We start from the raw sequence: 25,235 nt of genomic DNA on the forward strand, positions 1-25,235 counted from the left end.
TATAAATGTTCACTATAACTAAAGGTAAGAATTTGAAAGATCACACAAGACGGCTGTCATTTCCCATAACAGCGCTGAGGGCTCACGTGACTCATGTTAAGACTGGGGAAAGACTGCACTTACATGAAGGTTGGAAGATGTTTCTTTCAGGTTGAAGCAGCCTTCACATCTGATTATGCCCCATTTGTGCATCAGTTTTTGGTGGAAAATCCAGTATTGCTGAGGTATTCCTATTTATAGTCTTGAGTTTCCTAGTAATGGCCTTGTTCATTCTTTTACCTTTGAGTATAATTCACTGTCAATCATGCCAGACACTTAAAATGCTAGATATAATATTAAATAATAATAATAATAATAATGTAATATTCAATTATTGAGGATTTAGATCAAGTACCCTTGTATGCTGATGTCATGAATTCCATTAAAAATATATGAAATAAAATCTTTTAAAAAAAAAAACACCAAACTTTTATTTTGCAATTCACAAGCATTATTAAAATAACGAGAAAAATCTGATCGATGACGTCATCCCCCGTTTTGCTGTAAACCTCACACATCCATCCGTTCTTTCTTTCTTTTTTTTTTTTTCTTTTTTTTTTTGCTGAAATGTATAGCAATGCTGTAGTGTTTGGACAGACAACCTTCACACTCGAATTATTACAGGCAATAACATCCAACTGTAAGATATTTCATCTTTGCGTTAGGTTGGTCACTTTTATTTCGCTCATTCGCACTCTTGTTGGTTTTGAACTTGGATGCATGTTTCTCTGATTATTTTAAAAATCAATAAAGAATGAACATATCAGCTTGTTTGAATTGCTATAGTGATGTTTACTCTGTGTGTGTGTGTGTGTGTGTGTGTGTGTGTGTGTGTGTGTGTGTGTGTGTGTGTGTTTCAATAAAGATCAATTAGGGATTGATTTATTGTGGGTTTTAATACAATAATTGAGCCCTTATTAAATATCTCACAGCCTTGTGTTTACTGATACAGAACTTATGTCCGGTGTTACAGGCTGAGATCCAGACCAAAAATGTAAAAGGATCAATTTCAGAATTTTTGAACATTATGGCCAACAATATTTCAGATACCCTTTCACCAAGAAAAAGAAAAATAAATTTTTTTTCTCTTATATCTGCAAGAACATATTGTCCTTCTACAAACAATTCAGTATTATTTGATTTATATACAGTGCTTTTTCTTTCCCTTATCTGCAAGCATTCTTTGGGGTTTTAGTCACGCTTTTTAGCTTCCTGAACTTTCCATTGCTTTCTTTTAAGCTTCTCCATAGATAACAAGTTATACCATGCTCTCACAGAATACTCGATTCTGATTGGATGGAAGGTGTGTGTTAAAACCGTATGCCTATATATCACAGGTAGTTCCGGTCAGTTTAATCCACTGTTCTAAATTAATACGCTGCTTATAAACACCTGTAACCATAGTAACATACAGTTAAACTCGCAGCTTCATTATTAGTAGAGATGCGGCACAGACGCAGGTAATTGACACGTGCAATATCTCTCTCTCTCTCTCTCTCTCTCTCTCTCTCTCTCTCTCTATAATGTCTGTTTCTTATAATTCATTCAGGAAAATGTAATCTTATCGCACTACTTTATTTCTGTGTATGATTTGGAACAAGTGCACCCGTATATAAAATAACTAACAAAAATGAACCGTTATTGTTCTTTCAGTCTAATTTTCTGCTGAAAACAACAATGACTGCTTTAGCTCGTCAGTGCTAGCAAGTGACCGTGGTATAAGTGAGGTAATCGACGATCTTAATGCCCCTTCACGTCATGTAACGCACACCTAGCCGTGGATTATCCCTTCCATATATTTATGGGTCTTTGTATGATAGTTTTCTAAAAGTAGTCTTCATTGCAGGGTTTTGCATAGAACTTCTGGTTCCCTCAAAGAGGTGAACTCAAGAAACCACCTTTTATAGTGTGGAAGAATGTAGGAAATAGCTTTTATCCGTTTTTCAGTTCCATCCCTTATGTTTTCTGTTTATTTAAGGATATGTGTAGCTTCATTCAAGTTCATGCTTTGTGTACATGTTCAATTTGCTTCATTTTGCGGTATACTCTATATAAATGATAAGTTGTATCCGTTCCTTTTTTTTTTTTTTTTGCTTCATGTTTATTCATATTAGGGGCCCAAGAACTCTCATACCTGTGTTAGAACCTCTTTTCCTTATTATTCTTCTTCTTCTCCTTTTCCGCTCTCTTTCTCCGAAATGAATCATGCAGAGCAAGCCGTATGTTGTACAGAAGTGACGTTGGGTCAGTATTCTCATCGGAGTACTGGGGTAAGTGAGATGAATCTGATTGCCCTGATGGTGGCATTACAGCATTTTGTGTTTTGTTCCATATCGTGAGAATATTGAGTTACAGGGCGATTTATTTATTTATCTATTTATTGTCTGATAGCAAACCAGTTTGTAATTTGGATGGCGCATCTGCACAAAAATATGGTGATCTTTGTGAAGGGTGCTCGGACCCCGCAGCTCTCTTGTGGCTCTATGTTTTTTGTTTTGTTTTTTTTATTAAAGATCTCGTATCGACTTATTTATTCATTTCTTCAGCTGATTACAAATTAACCATTGTTTTATTATAGGTGGTAAATGCGAGTTATTGATACTCACTTGTGTATTGGCTCTACCTTTGCTGACAGCTTTTTTTTCCTTTTAAGTGTCAAAGTGCACACATGTTTTTTTGTGCTCCAAAGTCCCTGACATATCTCACACACACACACACACACACAAGTGGAGCTTGATCCTTAGAGTCTCTTAGATTAATGGCAACTGCAGAATGGATTCAAATCATTTTTTCTATTTGAAACTTACAAGAACTTACGAAGAAGAAGAAAATATTTAACTTTTCTCTTTGTTTGTCCATAGCTCACTCTTATGTAATATGAAATGGCATGTCATATTACATAGATATTACATAGTTAGATTAGCCTGAACCGGATTACAGATTTAAATTCATCTCCACATGGGCAAACTCCTGTCTTAACTGCAAAGGAATTGCTCTGCTCTAGCTCAAGATGATCGACTTTAGCCAGATATTATCAGCTATTGGGGATTTCGGCCCATTCCAGAAGCGCCTGCTTGGGGTAATATGCCTCCCCAACATCTTCTCAGCTTTTCACATGTTTGTCCAGGTGTTTACTGGCCTGAATTCCCCACACAACTGTAATACTGACTGGATTCGGAAACAAGGGCCGAACCTGACTTACGAGGAGCAGTTAAATTTGACAGTTCCTAAAGACCCAGCTGGCAAGTATGAGAGCTGTCAAATGTTCACTCCTGTTGAACTTGAACTTGAAGTTATTGAAGCCTATGGACTAAACGCAACAGAGGAATGCAAAGATGGCTGGATTTACCAAGTGCCTCAAGGGACTAGCACCTTAATTACAGAGGTAAGATGTATTTCTTAAAAATACACCATTGTTTTGAATGTCATTTTGCATTTATTCTAATATAAGCAGTGTTGCTTGATAATGGTATGGGGTCTACTCAATTCTCTATTGGGTTTATCCCTCTCCATAATTGAGTCATGACCAATTCCCAACAATCCAGCATGTCTCCCTTATCACAGAACAGCTACCAACCAGGGAGGGTGAAAGTTCGCGGACATCCACGATTGGCTAGTGTCGCTGTGATTGACAGGGGAGAAAGAGTATGTCCCTTCTTGAGCGCACAACCAGTTTTATTTCTTAGGCTCCCATTCTCGGATGGCTGTGGCATCATCGGGATTTGAACTTGCGATCTCTGGATGATGGGATGAACGTTTTACTGTTGTGCCCCTTTGGGAGAATACGGTTGGAACCATACCACTAAAGATATCCCTTTCAGAAAAGCTTCCTAGTAGAACTTTTAGAAAACTAAACTCCTATCTAGTCAAAGAATAACTAAGGAACCTTAAGATACTCACTAGATCAGTGGTTCTCAAGCTTTTTCAGTCCTCCCACCCAAACTGCAGACACTGCATAATTAGTAAAGAGAAAACCAAATGAGAAAGGAAATGCTAATTTTTTTATTTATTTTTTTTATTTTATTTTATTTTTTTTTTACTTCTGGGATTTTTGCACTAGACTCTCCTTTACCATCACTTTCACTTGACAAAGTAGAACCTTGCTCATCACAAACCATTTAATGTCAACCAGTGGCTGACACGCAGATGTTGTAAACTGCTGCTAGACATTTTTGTGATTTGCACTTTTTGGGTTTGAAATAACCTAGTAAAAGCCATTAGCTTAAGCTTCCGACCTTCAAGGGTGATTATTGGTATAAAATGAAACAAATTCTTCTAGCAGAAACAGCTAGCGCTCGACCAGGACGGAGGCCACCATCTTTTATTCTGGGATTTCCAAAATTGTCCATAATGGGCTCCAGGAAAACAAAAACCCAGATAGATTTGACAGGTAGATCTTTAATAGATTTACAAAACACAAGATCAGAGGGTCAGAAATACATAATACACAACTGAAAACTGCAAGAAAGAAAAAAAAAAAATTCTAAGAGCTTAGGCTAAGACAACTTGCGAACTGTCAGAGCATACAATCAGGAAACTTTGCATGGAGATAGCGGAAATAAAGATGTATTTGTCCACCAACAGACGAGACTAATAGAAGAGACGTGATAACACTTGTCTAGGATGTTGACAATGCAGAGGAACTGGAGCTGGATAAGTTTCCTCAAGGCTTCCTTGCATGAGTAACCAGCTTTCTAGACCCTTTAGGATGCTAAATGGATTTGAAAGTCGAAGGCTACTGGGACACCAACTTGTTTAAATGCTTGCTTTGACATTTTTACTCTCTTTCTTTATTTTCCTTTTAGTTTGACTTGGTGTGTGGCAGTAAGAGTCTGAATGAGACCTCGCAATCTATCTACATGGCTGGACTCCTCATTGGGGCTCTGCTGTTTGGGCCAATGTCTGACAAGTACGTGTGCTTCCTATGAAAATATAACCTAGCGAATGGATAAATCCATTGTTTGTGCTATTGCCCACCATAGTGCATGACCATTCTATACTTTTTTTTTTTTTTTTTCTGAAGATCACAAAACTGGGGTCAGACTAGTTACTATGAGGACATGAAGCTGAAGTATTGACAATGGTAATGTGTTCTACCTTTGCAGATATGGCCGGCGTTTTGTCTTGTTACTCTCATTGGCGGTGCAGTTCTTGTTCGGTGTGGGTGCTGCTTTCTCCCCCAACTTCTATGTTTACATTGCTCTTCGTTTTGTGGTTGGCATCACTATATCCGGCATCACCATCACTACCAACATCATAGGTACTGATGGAGGACGTCATTCGTATACCATTCCTTTTAATGCCATCACGTTAGAGATTTTTTTTTAAAATCATTATTAAGATTAACTTTCTTATAAACTCCAAACATATGCAGTAGTCTTAGATTTAAGATAATTCCTCTAGCAGGTCAAAACGATGGCTAATCTTTTCGTAGGCCCTGAGTGGTGTGGTCCATCTCGTCGGGCCCTCTTCACCATCCTGTCTCACTCTTGCTATGCCCTGGGGCTGATGTTACTATCCGGCTTGGCGTACGGCATCCGCAATTGGAGGATCCTCCAATTAGTTGTGTCCGCTCCAAATCTGGTCTTCGGCGTCTACTTCTGGTAAGGCTTTCACTCTGAACCTCACATCCATCCTTCATTAATGTTGGCGGGTGGGTTTGTAGTCTTTTCAGCTAAGGTCTTCAAGAAAAGTTTGCTGTGGAAATTCGTTCCAGTGTGTGGGGGAATGTTGGGTTAACATACCATTTGATGATATCAAGGCTCTAGGTTCTGCATCTCAAACATCCCTAAGAAAATAGATTGTGATTGTATATCTGGTCTTTTAGCTAACAAGGCATGTATGGGACAAATTCTAAACCCATACACTAGAAGCCAGTGGTACCTGGTAACTCGGTAGTCAAGGTTCTGCGGAAGATCTGTTTTCAATGTCAGAACTACCAGAGACCCCTGTGAAGCCTTTCAACAAGGACCTTATCCCACAACTGCTCAAGTCTATAGTTTGATTGTTGTCTGCCTCGACTGGAAATCTTTGGAATAAAGATATACTCCAAATATGTAAGTTCTCTCTGTTTTAAGGATCCTGCCAGAGTCGGCTCGATGGCTCCTCACCCAGGGCAGACAAGAGGAAGCCAAGAAGATAATCCTGAATGCAGCCCGGGTCAACGGCAGGAAAGTTTCAGAATCTCTGCTTGAAAGGGTAATGGAAGTGTCTCTCAGCAAAACATCATTTCATTCTATTTTTTTAAATGGAATTTGTAATGTGAATGAATTTGTCCATCAGCTGGAGGCAGAGAACACGGTCAGAACTGGCAACATGCTGGACCTTTTCCGAGTGAGGAATCTGAGAAAAAGGACCTTGATCATGTGCTACATCTGGTAAGATGTAGCACACAAATCACTCCTAGATTCTGGGCATCCAGTATATTTTACATAATGCACAATGGTGTGCAATGCAGATGTGTATCTTTTACATTAATTCCAGGATACAATACATTCTAGTGTTTCCCCACAACCGTTTTGGTCATTGGTTCATCCCTTTGGCAGGTTTGTGATCAGCCTGGTGTACTATGGGATCAGTCTGAATGTGGGAAACTTTGGCCTGGACATCTACCTGACGCAGTTCATCTTTGGCATTGCAGAGCTTCCTGCTCGTCTAAGCTGCTACCCACTCGTTGAACGCTTTGGCAGAAGGAAATCTCAGAGTGCAGCGTTACTCCTCGGGGGAACTGCGTGTCTGGTCATTCTTGCCATCCCAGCAGGTACCATGTGTTAGATGAAGTTGATATGATATTCTCTTAGTATCATGGCGTCCCATCCAGGGTGTATCCCTACATTCGTTTAGTGTTCCTGGGATTGGCTCTGGGTCTACCTCAACCCTGACTTGGATAGACAGGCTACTGAGGATGAATGAATTCATTTGTATATCGAGATCTGATTGGCGCTTGTGTTTTATCACCCCATAAATCTTTGCATGTCGCATATTGAGTACTTATCAGCTTATCTCTTTCTTAAGAGAATGAGAAAATCAGGATTTCTAGAACTAGTAGTTGGGTGACTTTAATGCATGTACAGGTCTTTTCTATGTTATTAATACACTGTATGTGCTGAAACCTCAAACTTCAAACCTTTTCTTCCAGAGTACCCCATAGCGGTGACTGTCATAGCGGTGGTGGGCAAATTCTCAATCGCTGCCTCCTTTACCATAGTCTATGTGTATACTGCTGAGCTGTACCCCACTGTCGTGAGGTAAATAATGACTAACTTGCATTCCAGGTTAATATGGCATACTGTATTTGTATATTCAAGATACATATTTCCATGAAGGAATCTGCATTGTTCAGCATTGTTGTTTTTTTTTTTTTTTTGCTTACATAGCTTGTCTTTGCCCTGGTTGATCTGTTAACATTGTTCCTGCAGGCAGAATGGGGCGGGATTAAACGCCATGTTTGCCCGTGTGGGTGGGATTCTGGCTCCTCTAATTGGTCTCTTGGATGTCTATCATCACGCCATTCCAATGGTAATCTATGGGAGTTTACCATTTCTGGCTGGAGCACTTTGCTTTATGCTTCCCGAGACCCTGAACACCGAGCTTCTGGATCACACTGACACTCTCATGGATAAGAACATGTGAGTGGATACAGCCTTGATTCGTTGACTTACGGTTTTTACGTTGTAATTTTGGCGTACGTGCACGTTTGAGTTACTTTAAAGTTGAGAGTTATTACCCAGATGTAAAATCACCTCTGAAACGAATATCTGATTCTTTTTTATAAAAAATATATATTTATGTATTTATTTGTAGGAGGTCAAAGACGGGAAGTGTTGAAAACGGAAGAAACGACCAAGAAATGACTGAAGAGTCACCACAGGACACTGAATTATAAAGCAGTGTTTGAAGAAATATTTTCAGAAACGTGTGTTGAATTATTTGCCATGTCATTGATCACATATTGTTGAAGAAATACCGAAAGACCAAAGTAAGCGTGTTCCAAACATCCTCTAATGACGACAAAAGAGCTTGTGGATATATGTGCTGTAAATAAAATAAAATTTAATTAAAAAAAACCCCGAAATATGTATTTCTATAAAACATCCCCAAAGTCTAGCAGCTTGTCGACACTACTCATGAGTTTTATTCATTTTTCTGTTGTGTATTTGACCAAAGGTTCAGTATTAATACATAATACAGCTCTAAGACTCTTTGACTTGACTATTGATGGATTTCTAGTGAACACAGAAATAAATACAGATGCGCTTCACCCGTCCTGCTGACGGAGGAAGACGTTATAAAACGTATTTTTGTTCATGGAATAAAGAATGACAGCACATTTTATTTGATCGTTTTTGTTCGATTTCTTGGAATTGTGTTAAGGGTGATGGATTTTATTGTCTTGTATCGTTACTTTCTTTCAATGCCTTGGTTTCAAAACACAGACAGAGTTATTGTGAAAAACCTAGCATTTTTCTTAGCATTATGTTTAAAATTAACAGTGAAGAATCAAATATTAAATCTCATTTTATTTTCATCCAATTCCTCCTATGGATTGTTTCTTTATCCAAATCTTTAAGTTTCTAGATACTTTATAGTATGCGGTGCCTTACAAAAGTATTCACACCCCTTTTGAACTTTTTCACAATTTGCATTGTTACAGCCTACAACAGAAATGGCTTTTATTGGGGTTATATGGCGAGGGAATACTTAGACACTATAACTCTCTAAAATTGGTGTATAAAAATACAGCAGACCTGAAATACATGATTTTTAAAAAGAAATGAAGAAATTTAGCTTTAGTTTCAGAGCAAAGCAGACTTTAAGAGGCTCCAACATTCTCTTGAGATGTCATTCATCGCCAGTTTTGTACTTCAGAGCTGTTATAACCGTCCGTCTCATAACCTGAAAACCCCAGAGGAAAAGATCAAAATAGTTTATACTATTTCTCTTCTGTTGAGTGTGTTTTAAATGTCCGCTTACAGAATTCATATTGCATCCCACGCGTTCCGCACACTTCCTTACCTACTCGATTTATAAGAGGTCGGTGTTGTTTGTTGTGCTCAGCAGCCAGCGTTTCTTGTGCTGCTCGTGGCCAAAGCCTTCATCATAGTTGCCGTTCTTTCTAAAGAGCTGCTGGTAGTGAAACACGCAGTAGAATTCTCCATAGTGGGTGGTGTAGTTACGCAGACTAGATCCATGCAAGAGAAAAAATTACTAAGCAAGACAAATTTTACTAGTATCTTACTTAATATTGTAGTACTTACAGTTTTGCATATATAAGACATTATTGTAAAAAATTTTTTTTTTTTTACGTTAATAAAATATATTTAATTTACTGGACTATTAGAGTAGTACTAAAATAGACTACAGAAATGTTTGAGTATTACTCGCACCTGAATATATCATTTTGACAGTACAATATAATTGTACATTTTACCGTAGATATAAAATCTAGAATATATTGACAGGTTAATACATTGTCTGGACATAGCACTTAAATCACAATGTAATAAGATTATTGCAGTATTGTAATTACGATTATACAAATAAAATGAAAGCAAATTCTTTAAACTTAGAATATATATTTTTAATTTTTAGAGTTAGTGTATATATAATTGTATAATGGTGCTTGATTCAAAAGTCCTGATAGAATAACAACAAAAAAAAATTCTATATACATTCCTGAATATTTGAGAATTTGTGTCACTTGATACACAATTTCCAGTTATGTAATTAAGATTCAATTAAAAAAAATAATAATAATCAAATGCATTTCTGGGAAAGAAAAAAGAGAAGGTTCTGATAAAATAGAACTATTAAGCTTTGGAAAAAAATCTGATTTTGCAAGTGGAATTCCATGATTGGGACTTGACTGGCAACAATTCAGTTGATTAATAATATTCTACTACTATAGTCAATAAAAATTTGTTGGTTAATTATAATTTATATGAATCAAATTCCTGAAGCTTTAGAAAGACTAACTTAGAAGACTTGCAGTTTTCAATCAACACTTGGGAGTAGATTATACACACAGTATTTATCCATTTATAATTATAGAGTCCAATTAACATTGAGCTGTTTCTGTCCAGCTTCCTTTAAACTATCAGAAGTTGCGTTTATGATTCTTACCTGAGTTTTTGGTTGCAGTGCTTGCAGCAGAAACAGTTTTTGTGGAAAACATATTTATCTGCTGCTATTTTCTCCATGGAGTAAACTGGTTTTAGGCATGCAGTGCACCTGTCCTGAACAACCGGCTGAAACTACAGGCACATCAGGCATTATTAATACTGTACTCTACTGGATGTGGATCACAGTTAGGATTTGGAGCTTCTCAAGCCACTAGTATGTGCTCTTGATTTGCATAAGCTTAAACGTAATTGTATAAATAACCAGCACTATCCCAAAGTTTTAATCAGAAATACATACAACAGAAAATATAGTATAGACAAACTATTTTTTTTTTATTCTTATGACAAGGTCTTAATGTGGTTGAACCTCCCATAATGTAACGAGGTTCTCTATCCAGTTACAGTTTATTAGTATTTTCACATTTATGATCATTTTCACATTTATTGTACACCTTAAAAAGAATGTCCTGTGTCAGTTGACTGTTAACACAACATGATTATATGGAATGGGCTAAGATGAATGGCAAAAAGTGAACAAATAGCTTTTTATCACTGTAAAAAGCCATTACGTGTACAAAATTACAAAAGCAAATATAACAAATACTGTGGTGTTTAAATCCTTATATTAAAGATGAGATAATACTGTGTTTTATATATCTTTAAGTTAGAACATTTCCAAGAACACTGATTTAACACTGAAAGACATACACTGCAGTTCCACAAAAAAAGGTTCCATCTAGCCCCCTAAATGCTCTTTTGTTTTGTCCGTCTGGGAGAACCTCTAAAGACGCTGTGTATAATCCTGGAGATTTATCTTTCAGTAAAGGTCTCAAGTAGAACCCATAAAGGGTGCTAGGATGTTAAAACATCCAGAGACACCTTCAGGAACCCATTGAGGAACTAACATTGAAAACCATGAATGACCATATTAAATATAATATAGGAGCCGTTTTGATAAGAATGTACGCCTAATTATAAAACCAAACAGATCCACTAAATTTGAAAACCATTTATAAGAATATTAAATATCAAATTATTTAACCCCATCCTCATCGTTTCCTCATGGTGGTGCTTGGCCCCCTTTAATAGAGGGTGTGTTGATTCTTGGATATGCAACAACTTCAGTGGTGGTTGGATTGGTCATAATCTCTCTCCTGAAGCATGTTTTGTTATCAGGCTGAGTGGTCATGACAGTAGAGGTCGTGGAAGAGTAGAACTTGTTGCCAAAACAGTCTGTTTCTTCATACTCTCTGATGGTCTTGGTGCCAATGACCGTTTCAGCCTTGGGGACTGTTTGCACTTCCAGCGTACTGACCTGACGCTTTTCCTTTTCAGCTGGAACGTTGTAGCAAGTCAGAGCTGTTATCGAGGTTTGAGATTTTGGATATGCTGGTGTTTCTGTGTTCTTTCTGGCAGTGGATTGGATGGAAATAAAAGAAGGTGAGGAAGGAGATCCTGCTCTTGGCTTCGTTTCTGGAGGACTGAGCTCTTGCTTCGATTTCTCGACTTTCTGCACTCCTGGTTCTGTGCTAGAACTCTTCTGGGCGAGTCCTACATTATTTGGACTCTGAGGATTTGGAGATTTGCTAGATCCAATGCTAATTTTACGTATATTACATGAGATGGGCAAATATTGCCCAGCCATCATGGACTCCTTGAAGAGACCAGATAGCCCTACAATGTCCGAGTCAGATTTCAGTGTAGAGACGGAGTAAAGCGCTTTCTTAATGGTTTCTTCTATTTCCATCAGTCTTGACATGGTTTGTTCTTTTAAAGTAATGATTGCAGCACTTGCTTTTTCAAGGTCTCCAAACGCTACTTGCATGGAGGACAGCATTTCTGATTCACAGACCGTTTCAGATCTCCCTGCTTCCTTTTCCATCACCCCATTTTTGGGATTGATATGTTTTTGTGGCGCAACCCAATCTGGTACACTTTCAAATATCTTTCTGAGGTCACCATCTTCCTGAACAGTCTCTCCTTCAATTTCCTCAACTTTCGAGAGGATAGTTTTCAGCTCTTCTTGCTTTCTCAGCTTGTCGAAGATTTCCATAGCTGCATTTGCATTTCCCTTCATGATTTCATCCATGTGAACTGATAGCCTCTGCCTTCGTTCTGCTTCGCTCTCTCTTCTACCTTTCTTTTCTCTCATTGTCACATTGCTCTCTGGTCGCTCCTTATGTTCACCTGGTTTGCAGTTAGGGTCCAAAAGAGCAGGATTTACAACAGCATCATCTGTGGTCATTTTGATTCTTTTGGGCTTCACTGGTGGCACTGCTGGGCCTGTCTTTATGCCAAAGTACTGCAGGGAAGCCTGAAACCCTGAACTACCCTCACTTACTTCAAGCATTGGATCCCTCTTCTCCTCAGTGGCTACATTTCCCTCAGGACTGCTCACGGTTATGCAATCCTGGCTCGACTGGATTCCGGCGGCTGTCGCACCACTAGGTATTTTAATATCTCCATTATTCTGTGGTACTTTCAAGAAGTCATCTTCTTGTGCTGGTTTCAGATTTGTGAGCTCTGCACATTGTTCTGCAGAGTTTGATTCAGGTTTGGTTTTATTTAGACCTCCTGCATTGGTTGCAGGAGATTGGTTAGAGCTAAGGGTTGTCTTTAAATAGTCTGGTTTTGGGGGAATGGCTGGTTTAGGCCCAAGAGGCTTTTTACTTTTCTGAAGAGAGGCCTGTTCATTTGTTTGGTTTGTCAGTGGGGAGCATGCTGACGGTTTATTTGCGGGCTGGCCTTGAAATGGTCTAGTTTCAGCACCCTCATGCTGTGTCTCGAGAGTCACCTGTCCAGGCAGAGGGGAGGATGGGCATGCTTTGATCCCTTCTGAGGGGACAATCATATCACCACTCTCTTTGACAGCAGTCTCCATATTTATTGTTTTTTTCCCAGCATGAGTTTTTCCTGAGTTCCTGTAAATCATTGCAGCTTTAAAATCCCCTTTGGTGACATTAAAGCTAGATTTTTTCAGAGAATCCAGAGCTCCTTGGACACTACCTTTCAAGGTCTCTTCTCTTCCTTCTTGTTTCTGTTCAGCTTCAAAATTCTGCGAGGACAATTTGGTATCTTCATTCATGGCTCCTGTGAAGTATTGGTTTTCTGAAAATGCTGAACAGGTGTCTTGTTTCTCATAAACACTTTGTTGAAGAGCTTTTGCCTCCAATGTGGCCTGTTGGAGACTCACGATAGCTGCTTGAAGATTCGACAACGCTTTGTCTTCCACCATGTCAACTACCTCTGGCAGAGTTACAGTATTTTCATCTGTTTTTTCACTGCACGTGTCTTTTCCATTTTGACTGTATAAACGTCTGCCAGGTTCATCGACACTTTCAACACTACATTTTTCAAACTGTCCATCAGCTGATCGAGTATATCCTCCATTTGCTGTCATTTCCATATTGGTTTTTAATTTGTCTTGGGCATGCTTCTCAGACTGCAAAGATGACCCTGGATTTGCAACAAGCATTGCTTTGATGATCTTAAGATTACATGGTGCAATCAAAACATTTTGCTCCCCTTGCCCAGACTTGACACTTAAATCTTCATCTGATGGACTTTTCTGCAGACTTTTTAAGTAACCCAGATCTCCATTCTCAATACAGTTCTGGAACAGTTTCACATTGCTTATCCTGTTTCCATCATGTCTGACTGAAATTGAGGCATCGCCATGAGTAAAAGGTGGTGGGCTGCACATTTGGGGTGGAGTGTCACAGTTTCGACTTATCAAAAGATTAATTTCTCTCGGCTCCAACATATTTTCATAATTTCCATCCATCACAGTCCCATCATGGCTGTCATGTTTAAAAAGAACATAAACTAATATCTCGACAGATCCCGTTGCTTGTTCTTGTATTAAAACTCCTTTTCCAAGACATGTTTCTTGACCAAGTAGGTCTTCGATGACCTGAACCATGTTTGTGGTTCTGTATTCTTTGTCTTGGTTAACTGTGAATGGTAGTTGGTGAGTTGGTATGTCTACGTTCTTGATTTCCACATTTCCTTGATCATCCTCTTTTAAGAAGGCTATAACTGGGTTAAGATTTACTCTTGCCAAAAGCTGAAGCAGAATACCCTTCATACTTCCCATAACCACTTCCTCATGTTGAATTTCTGGACCTTTTTCCTGGATAAAGCTGTAGTTTGCCTTTCTCACATGCCCAGCCTCACTGGCTTCAAGAAGGGCTCCATGAGAATGAATGACATTGAAGCCATGAAGAGACGTTAAGGATTTGTTCATGTTCTCGTCCATGGTGTCTGATTCTGCATCATTTTGCCAATTGATTCTGTCCAGAGGTGTTGATTCAAACATATGGGTTCTGTTCTTTACATTAGTCTTTAGAGTTTCATCCTCTATGCTTATGTTTTCATTTGGTGGTAAGCTGTTCTCATTGTCAAACCCCTTTTCAAAAACCTCTTTGGCTCTCGATATACCTAGGTACACTTCACCACAATCTTGATCTATGTCTGTAATATCTATAATGCTAAGGTCACTGTTTCTTTTCATAGTGGCGGTTTGGCATGTTTCAAAGTCCCTCTTTTGCTTTTGTACTGATCCCTTTTCATCTTCTGAGATAACAATCCTCCCTGGAAAGACATCATCTAGGTCCTCTCTTGAAGTTTCAATCAACTGACCTTCAAACATTTTCCGTTTGGCCTTAACATCCACCCTGAAGTTCTCCTCTTGGGTAAGTGCTTCACCAACATTTTGTGGGGTCTCATCAATCTCTGGGTAAATGGTTTGCTGTTTGGTGCCATATATGCACCCTTCTTCCTTAAAGCAATTCAAGAGATGTTCAAATGCGTGTTCTCCTTGATTGCTATTCTCCATCAAATGTGTTTGCTTCTGGGAGTCGCCGGTGTTGACTGTACCATTCTCGAATAACCAACGCCTTGACTGGACCTCGCCCTGGTATGCGATATCTGTGGCAATGCCAGAGTTTAGTATGTCAGCAAACTCCTCCTCCACCATGTTTCCCAGGCCCTTCAGCTCAGGGCAAGTGTGTTTCAGGAGTCGCTTCAACTCACATTTTTGTCGTTGTTCATACAGTGTAGAGATAACCTCTTTTGAAGGGGGTGTTGGAATGGGTGACTGGCTGTCAGCCCTGGAATTGGGTTGCAGGATGGGAAAAGTTAGATCTGGCTGTGCTGAATCATCTTCTGAGTATGGGGCTTGCTCAAAGTCTTTTGGTGCAACATCAGCCATCTTAAGATGAAACAAAGTGTTACACTCTGTCATCGTCTTGGTCTTCAATAAAATAGATTTCTCCTCAACCCAAGCATTCATGCATATGTGGAGCTTGTATACATACCAGGGATGCAAACCAACATGCCATTGAAATCAGCATTCCATATGAAATGTTCCAGCAGGCCAGGTGAAATCATTAGTATGGTTGTTCATATAGTCGTAGTCTAGCTTTTTGAAATGTATAACACAACGTGTTAGCAGTGATATTTCTTTCATTCAGGACTGCAAATATTGCATTGTCTGGAAAGTTTTCGCCCCATGTTCTCCCAATTTTGCCAATTCCCACCCACTATTGAGAGCAGCTCTCCCCTATCGCACTCTAGCCGGGGAGAATGAAGACTTGCACATGCTTTTTAAATTGCTGTTTAAGGTCATTCAATGATTGGTTCACAAAGAGCAAGTAAAACATTTTACACACGCTAATGTCTTTAGTAGATCAGTGACTCAGTTTGCAAGTTAGTAAGTTGTCACAGTAATGTAAGGTCAACAAAACAGTGACTCATTTCTATATGCATTACATGCATTCATGTGACCTTGGTTATCATTGACAGAAACTACTACTACTTAAGACAGGCAGTTTTCATTTTATAACTGAATTCACGAGCATTTTCAGTGAAAAACACGTGTATGAATTTATTTCTTTTCTTACCTTGCAAACTTTTTGAGTGGTTGGAGAAGTACAATCTTGTTTCTGTAGAAACGGAAAGTAAAAGATATGTATTTATTTCTGGATGTATTGTGCATGATGTATTATTTATGTATTATCATTGGATTACTCCAGTTGAGCTAAGTTACTTAATTAAAAACTTTCATTTGTACTATTTCAATTTGGGCTATTATAATATATTATATATATATATATATATATATATAATATGAGAGAGAGAGAGAGAGAGAGAGATCATCAGCTTCTAAGGATTTGTTGTCTAATTACTATTATTTTCATAAATATGGTTTGTCTAGTGACTGATTTCTACAGAAAACAAGTCAGAAAGGCCCGGCTGCTTCTGCCTGACCCATTCTCCCATTCACTGACCTCTGGTTTAACAAATGGAGCAGAAGAACAGAAACAAGTACAAACTGGTTTTAAAAGGTTCCCAGTCGGATCTGCAGCTGCCACTTTCGACAGATATAATGCGGAGATGGCTTTAACAGAAATAGGGAACTTCTCCTGTCCATACAGAGCGGAGCTGTCTCGGAAGTCTGCGATTGATTCCCGTTTATCGTCTGTGGTACAACAGAGAGATGAATAAAACATGAGGTTATTATTTATTTTTAAAAGACTGACAAATGTCTGTGAAGACTCTGTACCAGTGCTACTGTGACACTGATGTTTGGACTAGAGAGCACAAAAGAATGTGTGGGATGAAACATATATGTCACTGGGATGCGAGTAAGCATGAGATTATGCACTCGTAGACAAAGAAGGCTGAGGCTGAATGTACATGCTTTAGACACGGAGGTGGAAGACCTCAAGAGTGTGTTCTACCACCAGGAGAAATTATTCAACATTTTATACACATTTAAGAGGAATGCCAATGATAAAGTCAGCTTGACTAAGCAATTAGGCTCATTGAATGGTTTGAATTGAAGCACGTTTGATGCGGTTATGAAATATTTCATACATATTTCAACTACATCTTCTTCTTCTTTTTTTTTTTTTACATAATAGAAGTGACTCACAAATAAACATTAAACTGATATCATTTTTGTCCTGCATTAAATACATACTGTACACTTTGCTGAAAAATCATCACAGACTTTACAAACCAACACTGGTTCTTGATTGAATTCAGACATGAATGTCATGAATCTGAAATAATTATCTATACATGCTGTAACGTGAGATATTAATATTATTATTAATGTAAAGATGAAAGATTTACTCACCTGGCTACACTCTTTCCTGTTTGTCCTTTAATTCCCTAACTGAAATGATATGCTACTGCTACTGTGTCCGTGCTGCGTGGTCCTTAGCTGTGCCTCTAAGTGTGTGTCCTCTGTGTATGTCAAAGTGCCCATGGCTGCCTGTATTCTGGTGACAGCTGACTCTCTTATCCCAGTCACTCATAGGCTGAGGTTATTTTAGGCCTAATATTTCCCCACCAGGCTGAGTCAATCAGGCTCTGGAGCATATAGTGGTGAAAAATACCATAACCCCCATCCTCTCCCCTACCCTCAATATCCCACTTGACCCTGGAAGTCACTTAGACCTTATTTTAGCTGCTGCATAGTCATGTGTGGCCTCTAGCTTTGCTCGTTTGAGAACAGTATCATGAGGTCATTTGTTTACTTTAGTCAGATGCTGTATATACGTACGTACAAGTCTTGGCACTTTTTAATTTATTTTTACGATCACTGGTTCCAGCTGGCTCACAAAGTCAATCATATGACACCACTATCATAGTTTGCCTAATGTTACCTAGCTTCCTAGCAAACTTGTCTCGTGTTACTATTCTGCACATACTCATTGGATAGTCTTATTTCCTATTTGCAAAGTTAGAATTACGAAGTCTTTCCATACAAGTGCACCAGAAATGCTAGCAACTTGACTAGCATGATCTATTTTGGTATTTTCATAACATTTGTTATAAAACAATTATTTAAAAAAAGGCCAGTGGTCTAGTCATGTGATCAAATGTAGGTTTCGAATGAAGCTTCTCCAGTGTTGCTTGGAAAACTTCAAATGTGTGTCTATATTGTGACTGCTAGTATTTTAATTGGCTTTTCATTTAAAAAACAATACAAAACATGTTTTTACTGTAAACACTTATGATTTATAAAGACAAAGTACAAACTGTACTGACCTCTTTGAGGAACGATTCTTTCAGTATATACTCCTGTTGAGGTTTTTCTTCGTTCCACCCGGGGAGCTCTCAACACCTTTAAGAAAAAATATTCATATTGTTCAAAGTATTCATTTGAACACATTGTAGATAATCACACTTTAATTCTTAATATTTAACTAGTAAGCCATTTATGGTACCTTTGGTGTCACATTCACCTCTTCCTCTTTTGGTGGTTCAACTGATTTCTCATGGTTCTTAATGCCGTTTGCTTCTATAAACACCAGCAGATCCTCGGTGCTTTTATGATTGATCCCAGCGTTCTGTGTAACTGGGGCGCTTTGTGGCTTGTCAGTACTCTTTGGTTTGTGAACACTCTTGGGCTTCATGGCAACCTTTGTCTCAAAGAGTTCTCTGAGAGCGCTTGTGCTTATGGTTCTTTGGCGAGGAAGAACCTCCATCGACTTACTGCGTGTGAGATGAGTGCTGGTGCTACGATCAGCCCAAGAATATGGTCTTTCTTTAGTGCTCCTCTGGATCAGAGCCTCCAGTTTAGACTCGGTCTCTGTGATGGGGATGGCAGCAAACTGGAGGGTCTGCTGGAAGAGAGCGGGTAGGAAAACCAGATTTTATAGCATTGTGGTGCTGCTTCAAATCATTTTGGCTTGCAGAAGAGCAGCTGTTGATCAGAATTCTCGATTCGGATTGGTCAGAAGCTGTTTTCTAAATGAATCAGGCTCTGACAGTAACGCAAATCGCACTTATATATCAAGGCACTCGTTCTAATACATTATCGTTTCTATAGTAACTGCTTGCACAAGGACTTGTATGGCGAATGATCCACATACCGGATTTAAAATAATGTGTGTAACAGTAGATTAGGAGACTTTTATTTAGCATTTACAGTATGAAAGGAGTCTCCAGTGTCAGTGGTAAGTAAGCGGTGTGTAAGGTTAAGTTTTCCAGACTGTCTTCAGGACAGATGACTTTGCACTTTGTGGTTTCTGGGTAATATTTTTGTCTTATTAACTTCAAGAGAGAAAAGAAAGGTAAGGGAACGACGGTTTATCAATGCTGTAATGTAAAGGCACGTTCACGCATGCAGCGACTCGTAGCGACAAAGCCACCAGAGACCATTCATTTTCAATGAAAGCTGGTGATTTCCGGTGACAGAGATCGGTGACTAGACGGGGGCGTGTCCGGCGACACGATAGAATCGAGAACTTTATGCACATTTGGAGCGACTTGGTACAGCTGCTCCCCTACCAACAGGAGTGAAGACAATAGAGCGCATGATATCCATAGCCTCACATGCTCAATAGCTATTATTTTGCTTTAAACGCGCTAAGGCCATAAACTAAGCTAAATTAATCGCTGCAGATTGATGTCCGCAATTCCAAAGAGTGCACGTCGCTTCTCCATCATCTCGTCGGATATGATGCACATGTACACTGGGGAATTTTATACACAGACGCTCTCTCTTCAGAATGTTTCATTTTAGTGGCAAGAAAACTGGTTTGTTGGGAAAAGTCGAATGCGACTGAATGTTGCTATAGCAACCAGTATTAGGAACGCCTACTTCGCAACTTCGTATTACAGCGACTGGCAAATTTCATCGGTAAAAATCGCTGCGCATGTGAACGCACCTTCAGTGATAACAGGAATTAACCTGTTTCGCGGATATTCCACAACATTAAACGTAATTGTAAACAAATTTAAAATATGACATGCACATTCTTTATTAAATAGAAAAATTAATTAGCAAATGACTGTTTTATAAGCGTTCGGGACGTGCTGGTCAAGGAAAATGATCAAGTTCAGGGTGGTAACTGTTGAACTGTTGCTGTTGTTCACCACCCTGTTGTTGATTATTTTTCTATAACAGCGCGCCCCATTATGTTGTATTCCTTACATAATGATTCATCCACTTAATCAGTTCAAACAATGTTTTTTTTCTTCACCTTTTGCTTGTTTTCCACTGAATCCCCTGCTTTTGCTTTTCCTGTAACTGCATTCTGATATCTGAAGGAAACAAAACTGAAGTCTGCATCAAAACAGCGATAAACTGTTCCCCGTACTGGATTTGTGACACTGACATTTTATTTTTATCACCACACTCACTACCTTATCAGTGTTTCAGTGGTTCACTGTATCCTTGTATCAAGTTATTATAATTATTATTAATTATTATAATCCCTGGTCATAATTCAGAAAGCTCTTTTAAATGCTGGTGAGGCAAACATTGTTGATCGTTCCTGGTCTATAAGAAACGTTCTTCTTCTTCTTCTTCTTTCTTTTTTTTTTAAAGTGATATATGTCTGTCCTAAAAAAAAAACCCAATGTACTGTACTGTTAGTCTGTTTTGCATTTGATCATAACATCTGATGACGGTAAGCGGTTCTTACTCTGCCACAAGCTGCGAGACGGACTTCCTCCTGTCTCTTAGTCCTGCCTCCGTCCAGGACAGAGTGTGCTCAGTGGCAACACACCTCAGAGATTGGGTTTTCCGAAGGTTTGTCTCCATCTCGATCACAAACACACATATACACACACACACACACACCACTACACCTGCACACAGGATACACACTAGATAGGTTACAGATCTGATTTATGACATCAGGTCACTTGATCAACTAGCATACACCTGCAAACCTTGCTAAAGTTTTGAATTTTTATTCTTTTATTTGGCGTATGTAATTTTTTCCGGTGAGATTGGATTTGCTGCCTTAAGATGATCAAATTACATCATTTGTATCTTATTCATTAATGTTAATATTTCTCTCTACAGCATAAGTTTGTGCAGAATTAAAAGTATAAAATATAACCTGAAACCTCAGCGCAAATGTACAGTATGTAAACCGAGTGGCCAGTTTATTAGGTATAACTCAGTGAATCAGACTGTGAATGAATTCATCAATCCATTGTCGGTAAATATACTAAGTTTATTTAACTTGCTGAGTTTACACCATGTTTTGCACCTGAGCCAAGTCATATTAATCAACAACCCAACCTTACATGAGAATCAGCATTATTACTATCCTTACATAACAGCTTCAATGAGAAAAAACAAGAGAAATGTGTTACCTTTGTTAGGGATGAGAATTTACGTCCATTCAGAGCAATGCACAGAGGAGATTTGTGGTGCATCACGAGGTGCTCACACCGTGCAAAAACTAGTGAACAAAGTCCTGCTCGTTTATTACCACTGACGCCGCAAGGTTGCTGCAAAAAACAGTTTTTATTCTCCGAGTCCAATAAAGCACATAATAAACCAGTTATGTCATATAATGTGTGTGCAGTTATACTTCAGCTACAGTTCTCCTATGGTCTGTAGTCTTGTAAACATCAACCAAGGCTTCTCATCTGCTTATCAGCTTCACACGTTACCTTAACACGTTTCATGTCCTTTGGTCATTTGTTTCTGAAACGATTATGTAAAAAAAAAAAGAAATTTATTTCATTTTTCCACTTCTGAGTTAATCGTTTTAACACTGTGCTAGTAATGTGTCATGGAAAGAATGACATGCTTCATTGGTCAATACAAATGAGGTTTTTGGAAGAGGGCATAGTGCAGATCTGGTTGCTTCTGTTTCAGCTGGTCTGTCTTCTTAGAGTCAAGTTCCTCAAGTTTCCCATTAGGAACTTGTGCAGGGTGAAAAACAGTGACCTGACTGTGGCCCGTTGTGGCCCAAAGCCAGAGATCTCAAGATCCGCACGTGAAGTGTAGCCTCCCGAAGGACCCTGAGGCATGTTGTTGTGTCTCAGCTATGTGTTATTTATAGGAAGTGGAACACTGAACAGATGCAAAGTGAACTGACGGATACATTTTACTGAAGAAAATAAAATAAAAGCTGTTCAGTGCTATATTGGTATAACATTCTCATGTGATTATTCATTTTGTTGCGACATGAGCATGATTTTGAATTTACAGTTTAAATTAATCAACACCTTCTCATTTAAGAATTCACAACAGCGTTCTGGTAGAACTGTGTATTAGGCATGAGACTTACAGAGCCTGAATTACTGTATCATCAGGGTGATTGTTAATGTTTGTCAGGATTTGTTAATGGTGTAAAGCCATTGGTATCCATGTACTCTCTTTATGAATGAACTTTGACCCTTGTTGTCTGACAGCTTTTCCAATGAGCTGATGATCAGACGGAAGTAACCACACAACTGACCGTACTTATTTTTAACTTGTACTTATTTTTAATAGGTGCAGTAGCCACTGACTGCTTTCACGACACATGGTTTCGGAGTTGAGTGGAGTGAAGAGATGGACTGATGTGTGTGTGGAACGTGTTTCCTATCATCATGATTCACCTGTGACACACACATACACACACACACACACACACACACCATACATGCAACCCATTTGCATTTGTACAATCTCATTAAGTAAGAAAGCAAAGAATTTCAAAATTGTATGTAATTAGAACGGGTCGTATTCCATGATATCAATCAGTTAAACCTGTCTTAGAAATGTTATCAGGTCTAATGGACATACAGTTAAGTGCAAAAAGCCTGCATACTTTGATATGATGAACACTTTTAGTGTGAGTTTATCGTGGATAGCAAACAATCAAAATGATATTTCTGGGGTATCTGAGTGATGTTACAGAACAGAGTTCGGGCCTCTCTGTGTGGGAGGGATGGCATACTCTCTCTCTCTCCTGCCAATAATACAGACACTAGCCAGTCACGATCTTCTATGAAGTCATGTATGTGGAAGAGGGCAGATAGCACTCTTCTTACACAGGTATAGAGATAGAGCTAAAAAGCTATCTTCTTCGATTATTATGCAAATATAGACTTTTATTCCACATGCCCCTAATGATTTTTTAGGTCTCCTGTTGTTTGTTTTGGACTTTTGCCAATCTGGTCGTTCCAATATTTGTTTTTCACGATTCCCATTGTCTTTTGATTGCTCACAGCAAGCTGCTTTAAGCCCGTTTGAACTTCCATGCCCTAAATGAGACCTAAAATGTGAAACTTTTTGGCAGTTGGACACATTCACAAGATACAGTCATATAAATTAACTAGAGTATGTCTCTACTTAACATGTTTGCCTCGCACCTTCAGGGTTGGGGGTTTGAACCCCACCTCTGCCCTGTGTGCACGGAGTTTGCGTGTCCTCCCCGTGCTTTGGGGGTTTCCTCCGGGTACTCCAATTTCCTCACCAGTCCAAAGACATGTGTTGTAGGATATTTAGTATTTCAAAATTGTCCGTAGTGTGTGCGATTGTGCTCTGCGACGGGTTGGCACTCTGTCCCTGCCATGTGCCCCAAGTTCCCAGGCTCCCCCCAAGACCCTGTGTAGGATAAGTGTAATTTAAAATGGATGGATGGTGTCTCTACTTATTAATAAAGTTGAAATAAAGTAATACTTTGATTGTTGTAATTAAATAAAGTATTATATAGACATGGAATTCGGTTTTGTCTATACACTTTTTAAAAAAAAAAAAAATCAGAAACAAAAGAGGAAGCAAACATTAGCACTTAACCGTTTTGCAAAATGTCAACACAAACTGCACTAAATACCAATGACAAAATATTTAACACCAAACTATTAGGGTCTACTGTAAAGCTCGGTATTTGGATTCTAAAATTTAAACTGGTCCTATGTTGTTATATAAAATGTTCATGCACATTCACTTCACAAACAGAGTACTGTCGTAGTGCTGAAAGTTCTACTGTTATCTGCATTTAACACCAAAATAGATCAGTGCCAGGCCTCATTCCTAAAGGGTTAATGGGGGTCAGAGAGAGGCATTTCTCTGTCTGTCAAATGGCTTCATGCTGTCCTTTGCATTTATTCATGATCATTTTCCTCTCACTGTGTTGTACAGAGTAGAAAAAGTGTTTTCAGCTTTTATTTCCTCATATTTATATGTAGATGTGTTAAACAACTTAGAACATAGCACATTTTGTATCAGACCACCCAATTTGTGACTGACCGGTGTTTCTTGTTACCCAGGTGTGTCCTGTTAGATTGATTGTTTAAACAATAAATAGCTCTGAACATCTACTCTTGGATTTAGCCTTCGGTTTCACCTGTGAGGACTGCATTTTTTTGTTAAAAAGGATAAGCCAACTTGAAGATCAGAGAGCTGACTATGGGAGAACAGCAAGCCATTTTGAAACGTTGTACAAACATTAGGCATAGCCAATACAACAATTTGGAATGTCCTGAAAAAGAAAGAAACCACTGGTGTACTGAGAAACAGACACCAAATGGGTCGGCCAAGGAAACCAACAGCAGCTGATGACCCAAATCCAAAAGTCAACAACAACCTCCACAGGGCAGGGGAGGAGGTATCACAATCCACCATTATAGAGGCCATACCACAAGATGAAAACCACTCATCAACAGTAAGAATTGGAAAGCCAGATTGGAATTCGCAAAGAAATACAGAGTTCAGCCACAAAGGTTCTGGAACCAAGATGAACCTCTACCAAAGTGACGGAAAGGCCAAAGTTTGGAGAAAGAAAGGATCTGATCATGATCCAAAACATACAAGATCATCTGTGAAGCATGGTGGAGGTAGTGTCATGGTTTGGGCTTGCACGGCTGCTTCTGGAACATTCTCACTAATCTTTGATGATGATGGAAATCATGACGGTAGCAGCAGAATGAATTCAGAAGATTACAGGAATGTTTTGTCTGCCAGTTTACAGAGAAATGCATACGTTCAAGAGGAACTTGATCCAAAAAACACAGCCAACTCAACAATGGACTTCATCAGGGGGAAACAGTAGAAGGTTTTAGCCTGGCCAAATCGATCACCAGAACTTAACCCGACTGAGCAGCATTTCACCTCCTGAAGAGGAGACTGAAGGGAGAACTACCCTCCGAAACAAACATCTGAAAGAGGCTGCAGTAAAAGCCTGGAAAAGCATCACAGTAGAAGAAACCAACAGTTTGGTGATGTCAGCAAGGTATATGTTCCATGTTTTATGTTAAAAGGTTCCATGTTTTATGTTGTTTAACACGTCTAGATGTAAATATCAGGAAATAAAAGCTGAAATA

At 38.9% G+C, this 25,235-nt stretch overlaps 2 protein-coding genes across 9 annotated transcripts; one reads left to right on the forward strand and one right to left on the reverse strand.

Annotated features, from left to right (window-relative positions):
* Positions 1-1,407: 1,407 nt before the first annotated feature.
* slc22a13b (solute carrier family 22 member 13b) lies at positions 1,408-8,566 on the forward strand. Of its 5 annotated transcripts, none has more exons than XM_053611704.1 (12): positions 1,408-1,766; positions 2,251-2,309; positions 3,167-3,424; positions 4,845-4,948; positions 5,145-5,299; positions 5,474-5,642; positions 6,117-6,237; positions 6,322-6,416; positions 6,585-6,799; positions 7,178-7,286; positions 7,458-7,667; positions 7,843-8,566. In XM_053611704.1, the coding sequence occupies exons 3-12, from the start codon at positions 3,302-3,304 to the stop codon at positions 7,922-7,924; spliced, it is 1,383 nt and encodes a 460-aa protein (XP_053467679.1). In that variant the 5' UTR covers positions 1,408-1,766; positions 2,251-2,309; positions 3,167-3,301; the 3' UTR covers positions 7,925-8,566. The 5 variants fall into 5 exon arrangements, with proteins under 5 accessions (XP_053467679.1, XP_053467677.1, XP_053467678.1 ...); XM_053611702.1 differs by having other exon boundaries at positions 1,452-1,499; positions 1,693-1,766; positions 2,251-3,424; XM_053611703.1 differs by lacking the exon at positions 1,408-1,766 and having other exon boundaries at positions 1,775-2,309.
* Positions 8,567-8,652: 86 nt separating this feature from the next.
* Positions 8,653-21,217, reverse strand: LOC128599767 (LIM domain and actin-binding protein 1). 4 transcript variants are annotated; one of them, XM_053611708.1, is made up of 9 exons: positions 20,606-21,217; positions 20,162-20,222; positions 18,401-18,799; positions 18,222-18,297; positions 16,451-16,641; positions 16,064-16,105; positions 10,162-10,292; positions 9,059-9,220; positions 8,653-8,934 (listed from the first exon to the last, which is right to left on the reverse strand). In XM_053611708.1, the coding sequence occupies exons 1-8, from the start codon at positions 20,722-20,724 to the stop codon at positions 9,064-9,066; spliced, it is 1,176 nt and encodes a 391-aa protein (XP_053467683.1). In that variant the 5' UTR covers positions 20,725-21,217; the 3' UTR covers positions 8,653-8,934; positions 9,059-9,063. The 4 variants fall into 4 exon arrangements, with proteins under 4 accessions (XP_053467683.1, XP_053467681.1, XP_053467684.1 ...); XM_053611706.1 differs by having other exon boundaries at positions 9,055-9,220; XM_053611709.1 differs by having other exon boundaries at positions 9,055-9,220; positions 16,496-16,641; positions 20,606-21,216.
* Between the last annotated feature and the right edge of the window lie 4,018 nt (positions 21,218-25,235).

Source organism: Ictalurus furcatus, chromosome 23 (genome assembly GCF_023375685.1).
Source record: "Ictalurus furcatus strain D&B chromosome 23, Billie_1.0, whole genome shotgun sequence".
Lineage (NCBI taxonomy): Eukaryota > Metazoa > Chordata > Actinopteri > Siluriformes > Ictaluridae > Ictalurus > Ictalurus furcatus.

Coding starts and splice junctions, on each gene's coding strand:
- slc22a13b (XM_053611702.1), top strand. CDS start 3,050: ATGATCGACTTTAGCCAGATATTATCAGCTATTGGGGATTTCGGCCCA. Junction 6,417..6,584: donor TTGATCATGTGCTACATCTG/GTAAGATGTAGC, acceptor TCCCTTTGGCAG/GTTTGTGATCAGCCTGGTGT. Junction 7,668..7,842: donor ACTCTCATGGATAAGAACAT/GTGAGTGGATAC, acceptor ATTTATTTGTAG/GAGGTCAAAGACGGGAAGTG.
- LOC128599767 (XM_053611708.1), bottom strand. CDS start 20,724: ATGGAGACAAACCTTCGGAAAACCCAATCTCTGAGGTGTGTTGCCACT. Junction 18,298..18,400: donor AGGTGAATGTGACACCAAAG/GTACCATAAATG, acceptor TTTTTCTTAAAG/GTGTTGAGAGCTCCCCGGGT. Junction 16,106..16,450: donor CTCCATTTGTTAAACCAGAG/GTCAGTGAATGG, acceptor CCGTTTCTACAG/AAACAAGATTGTACTTCTCC.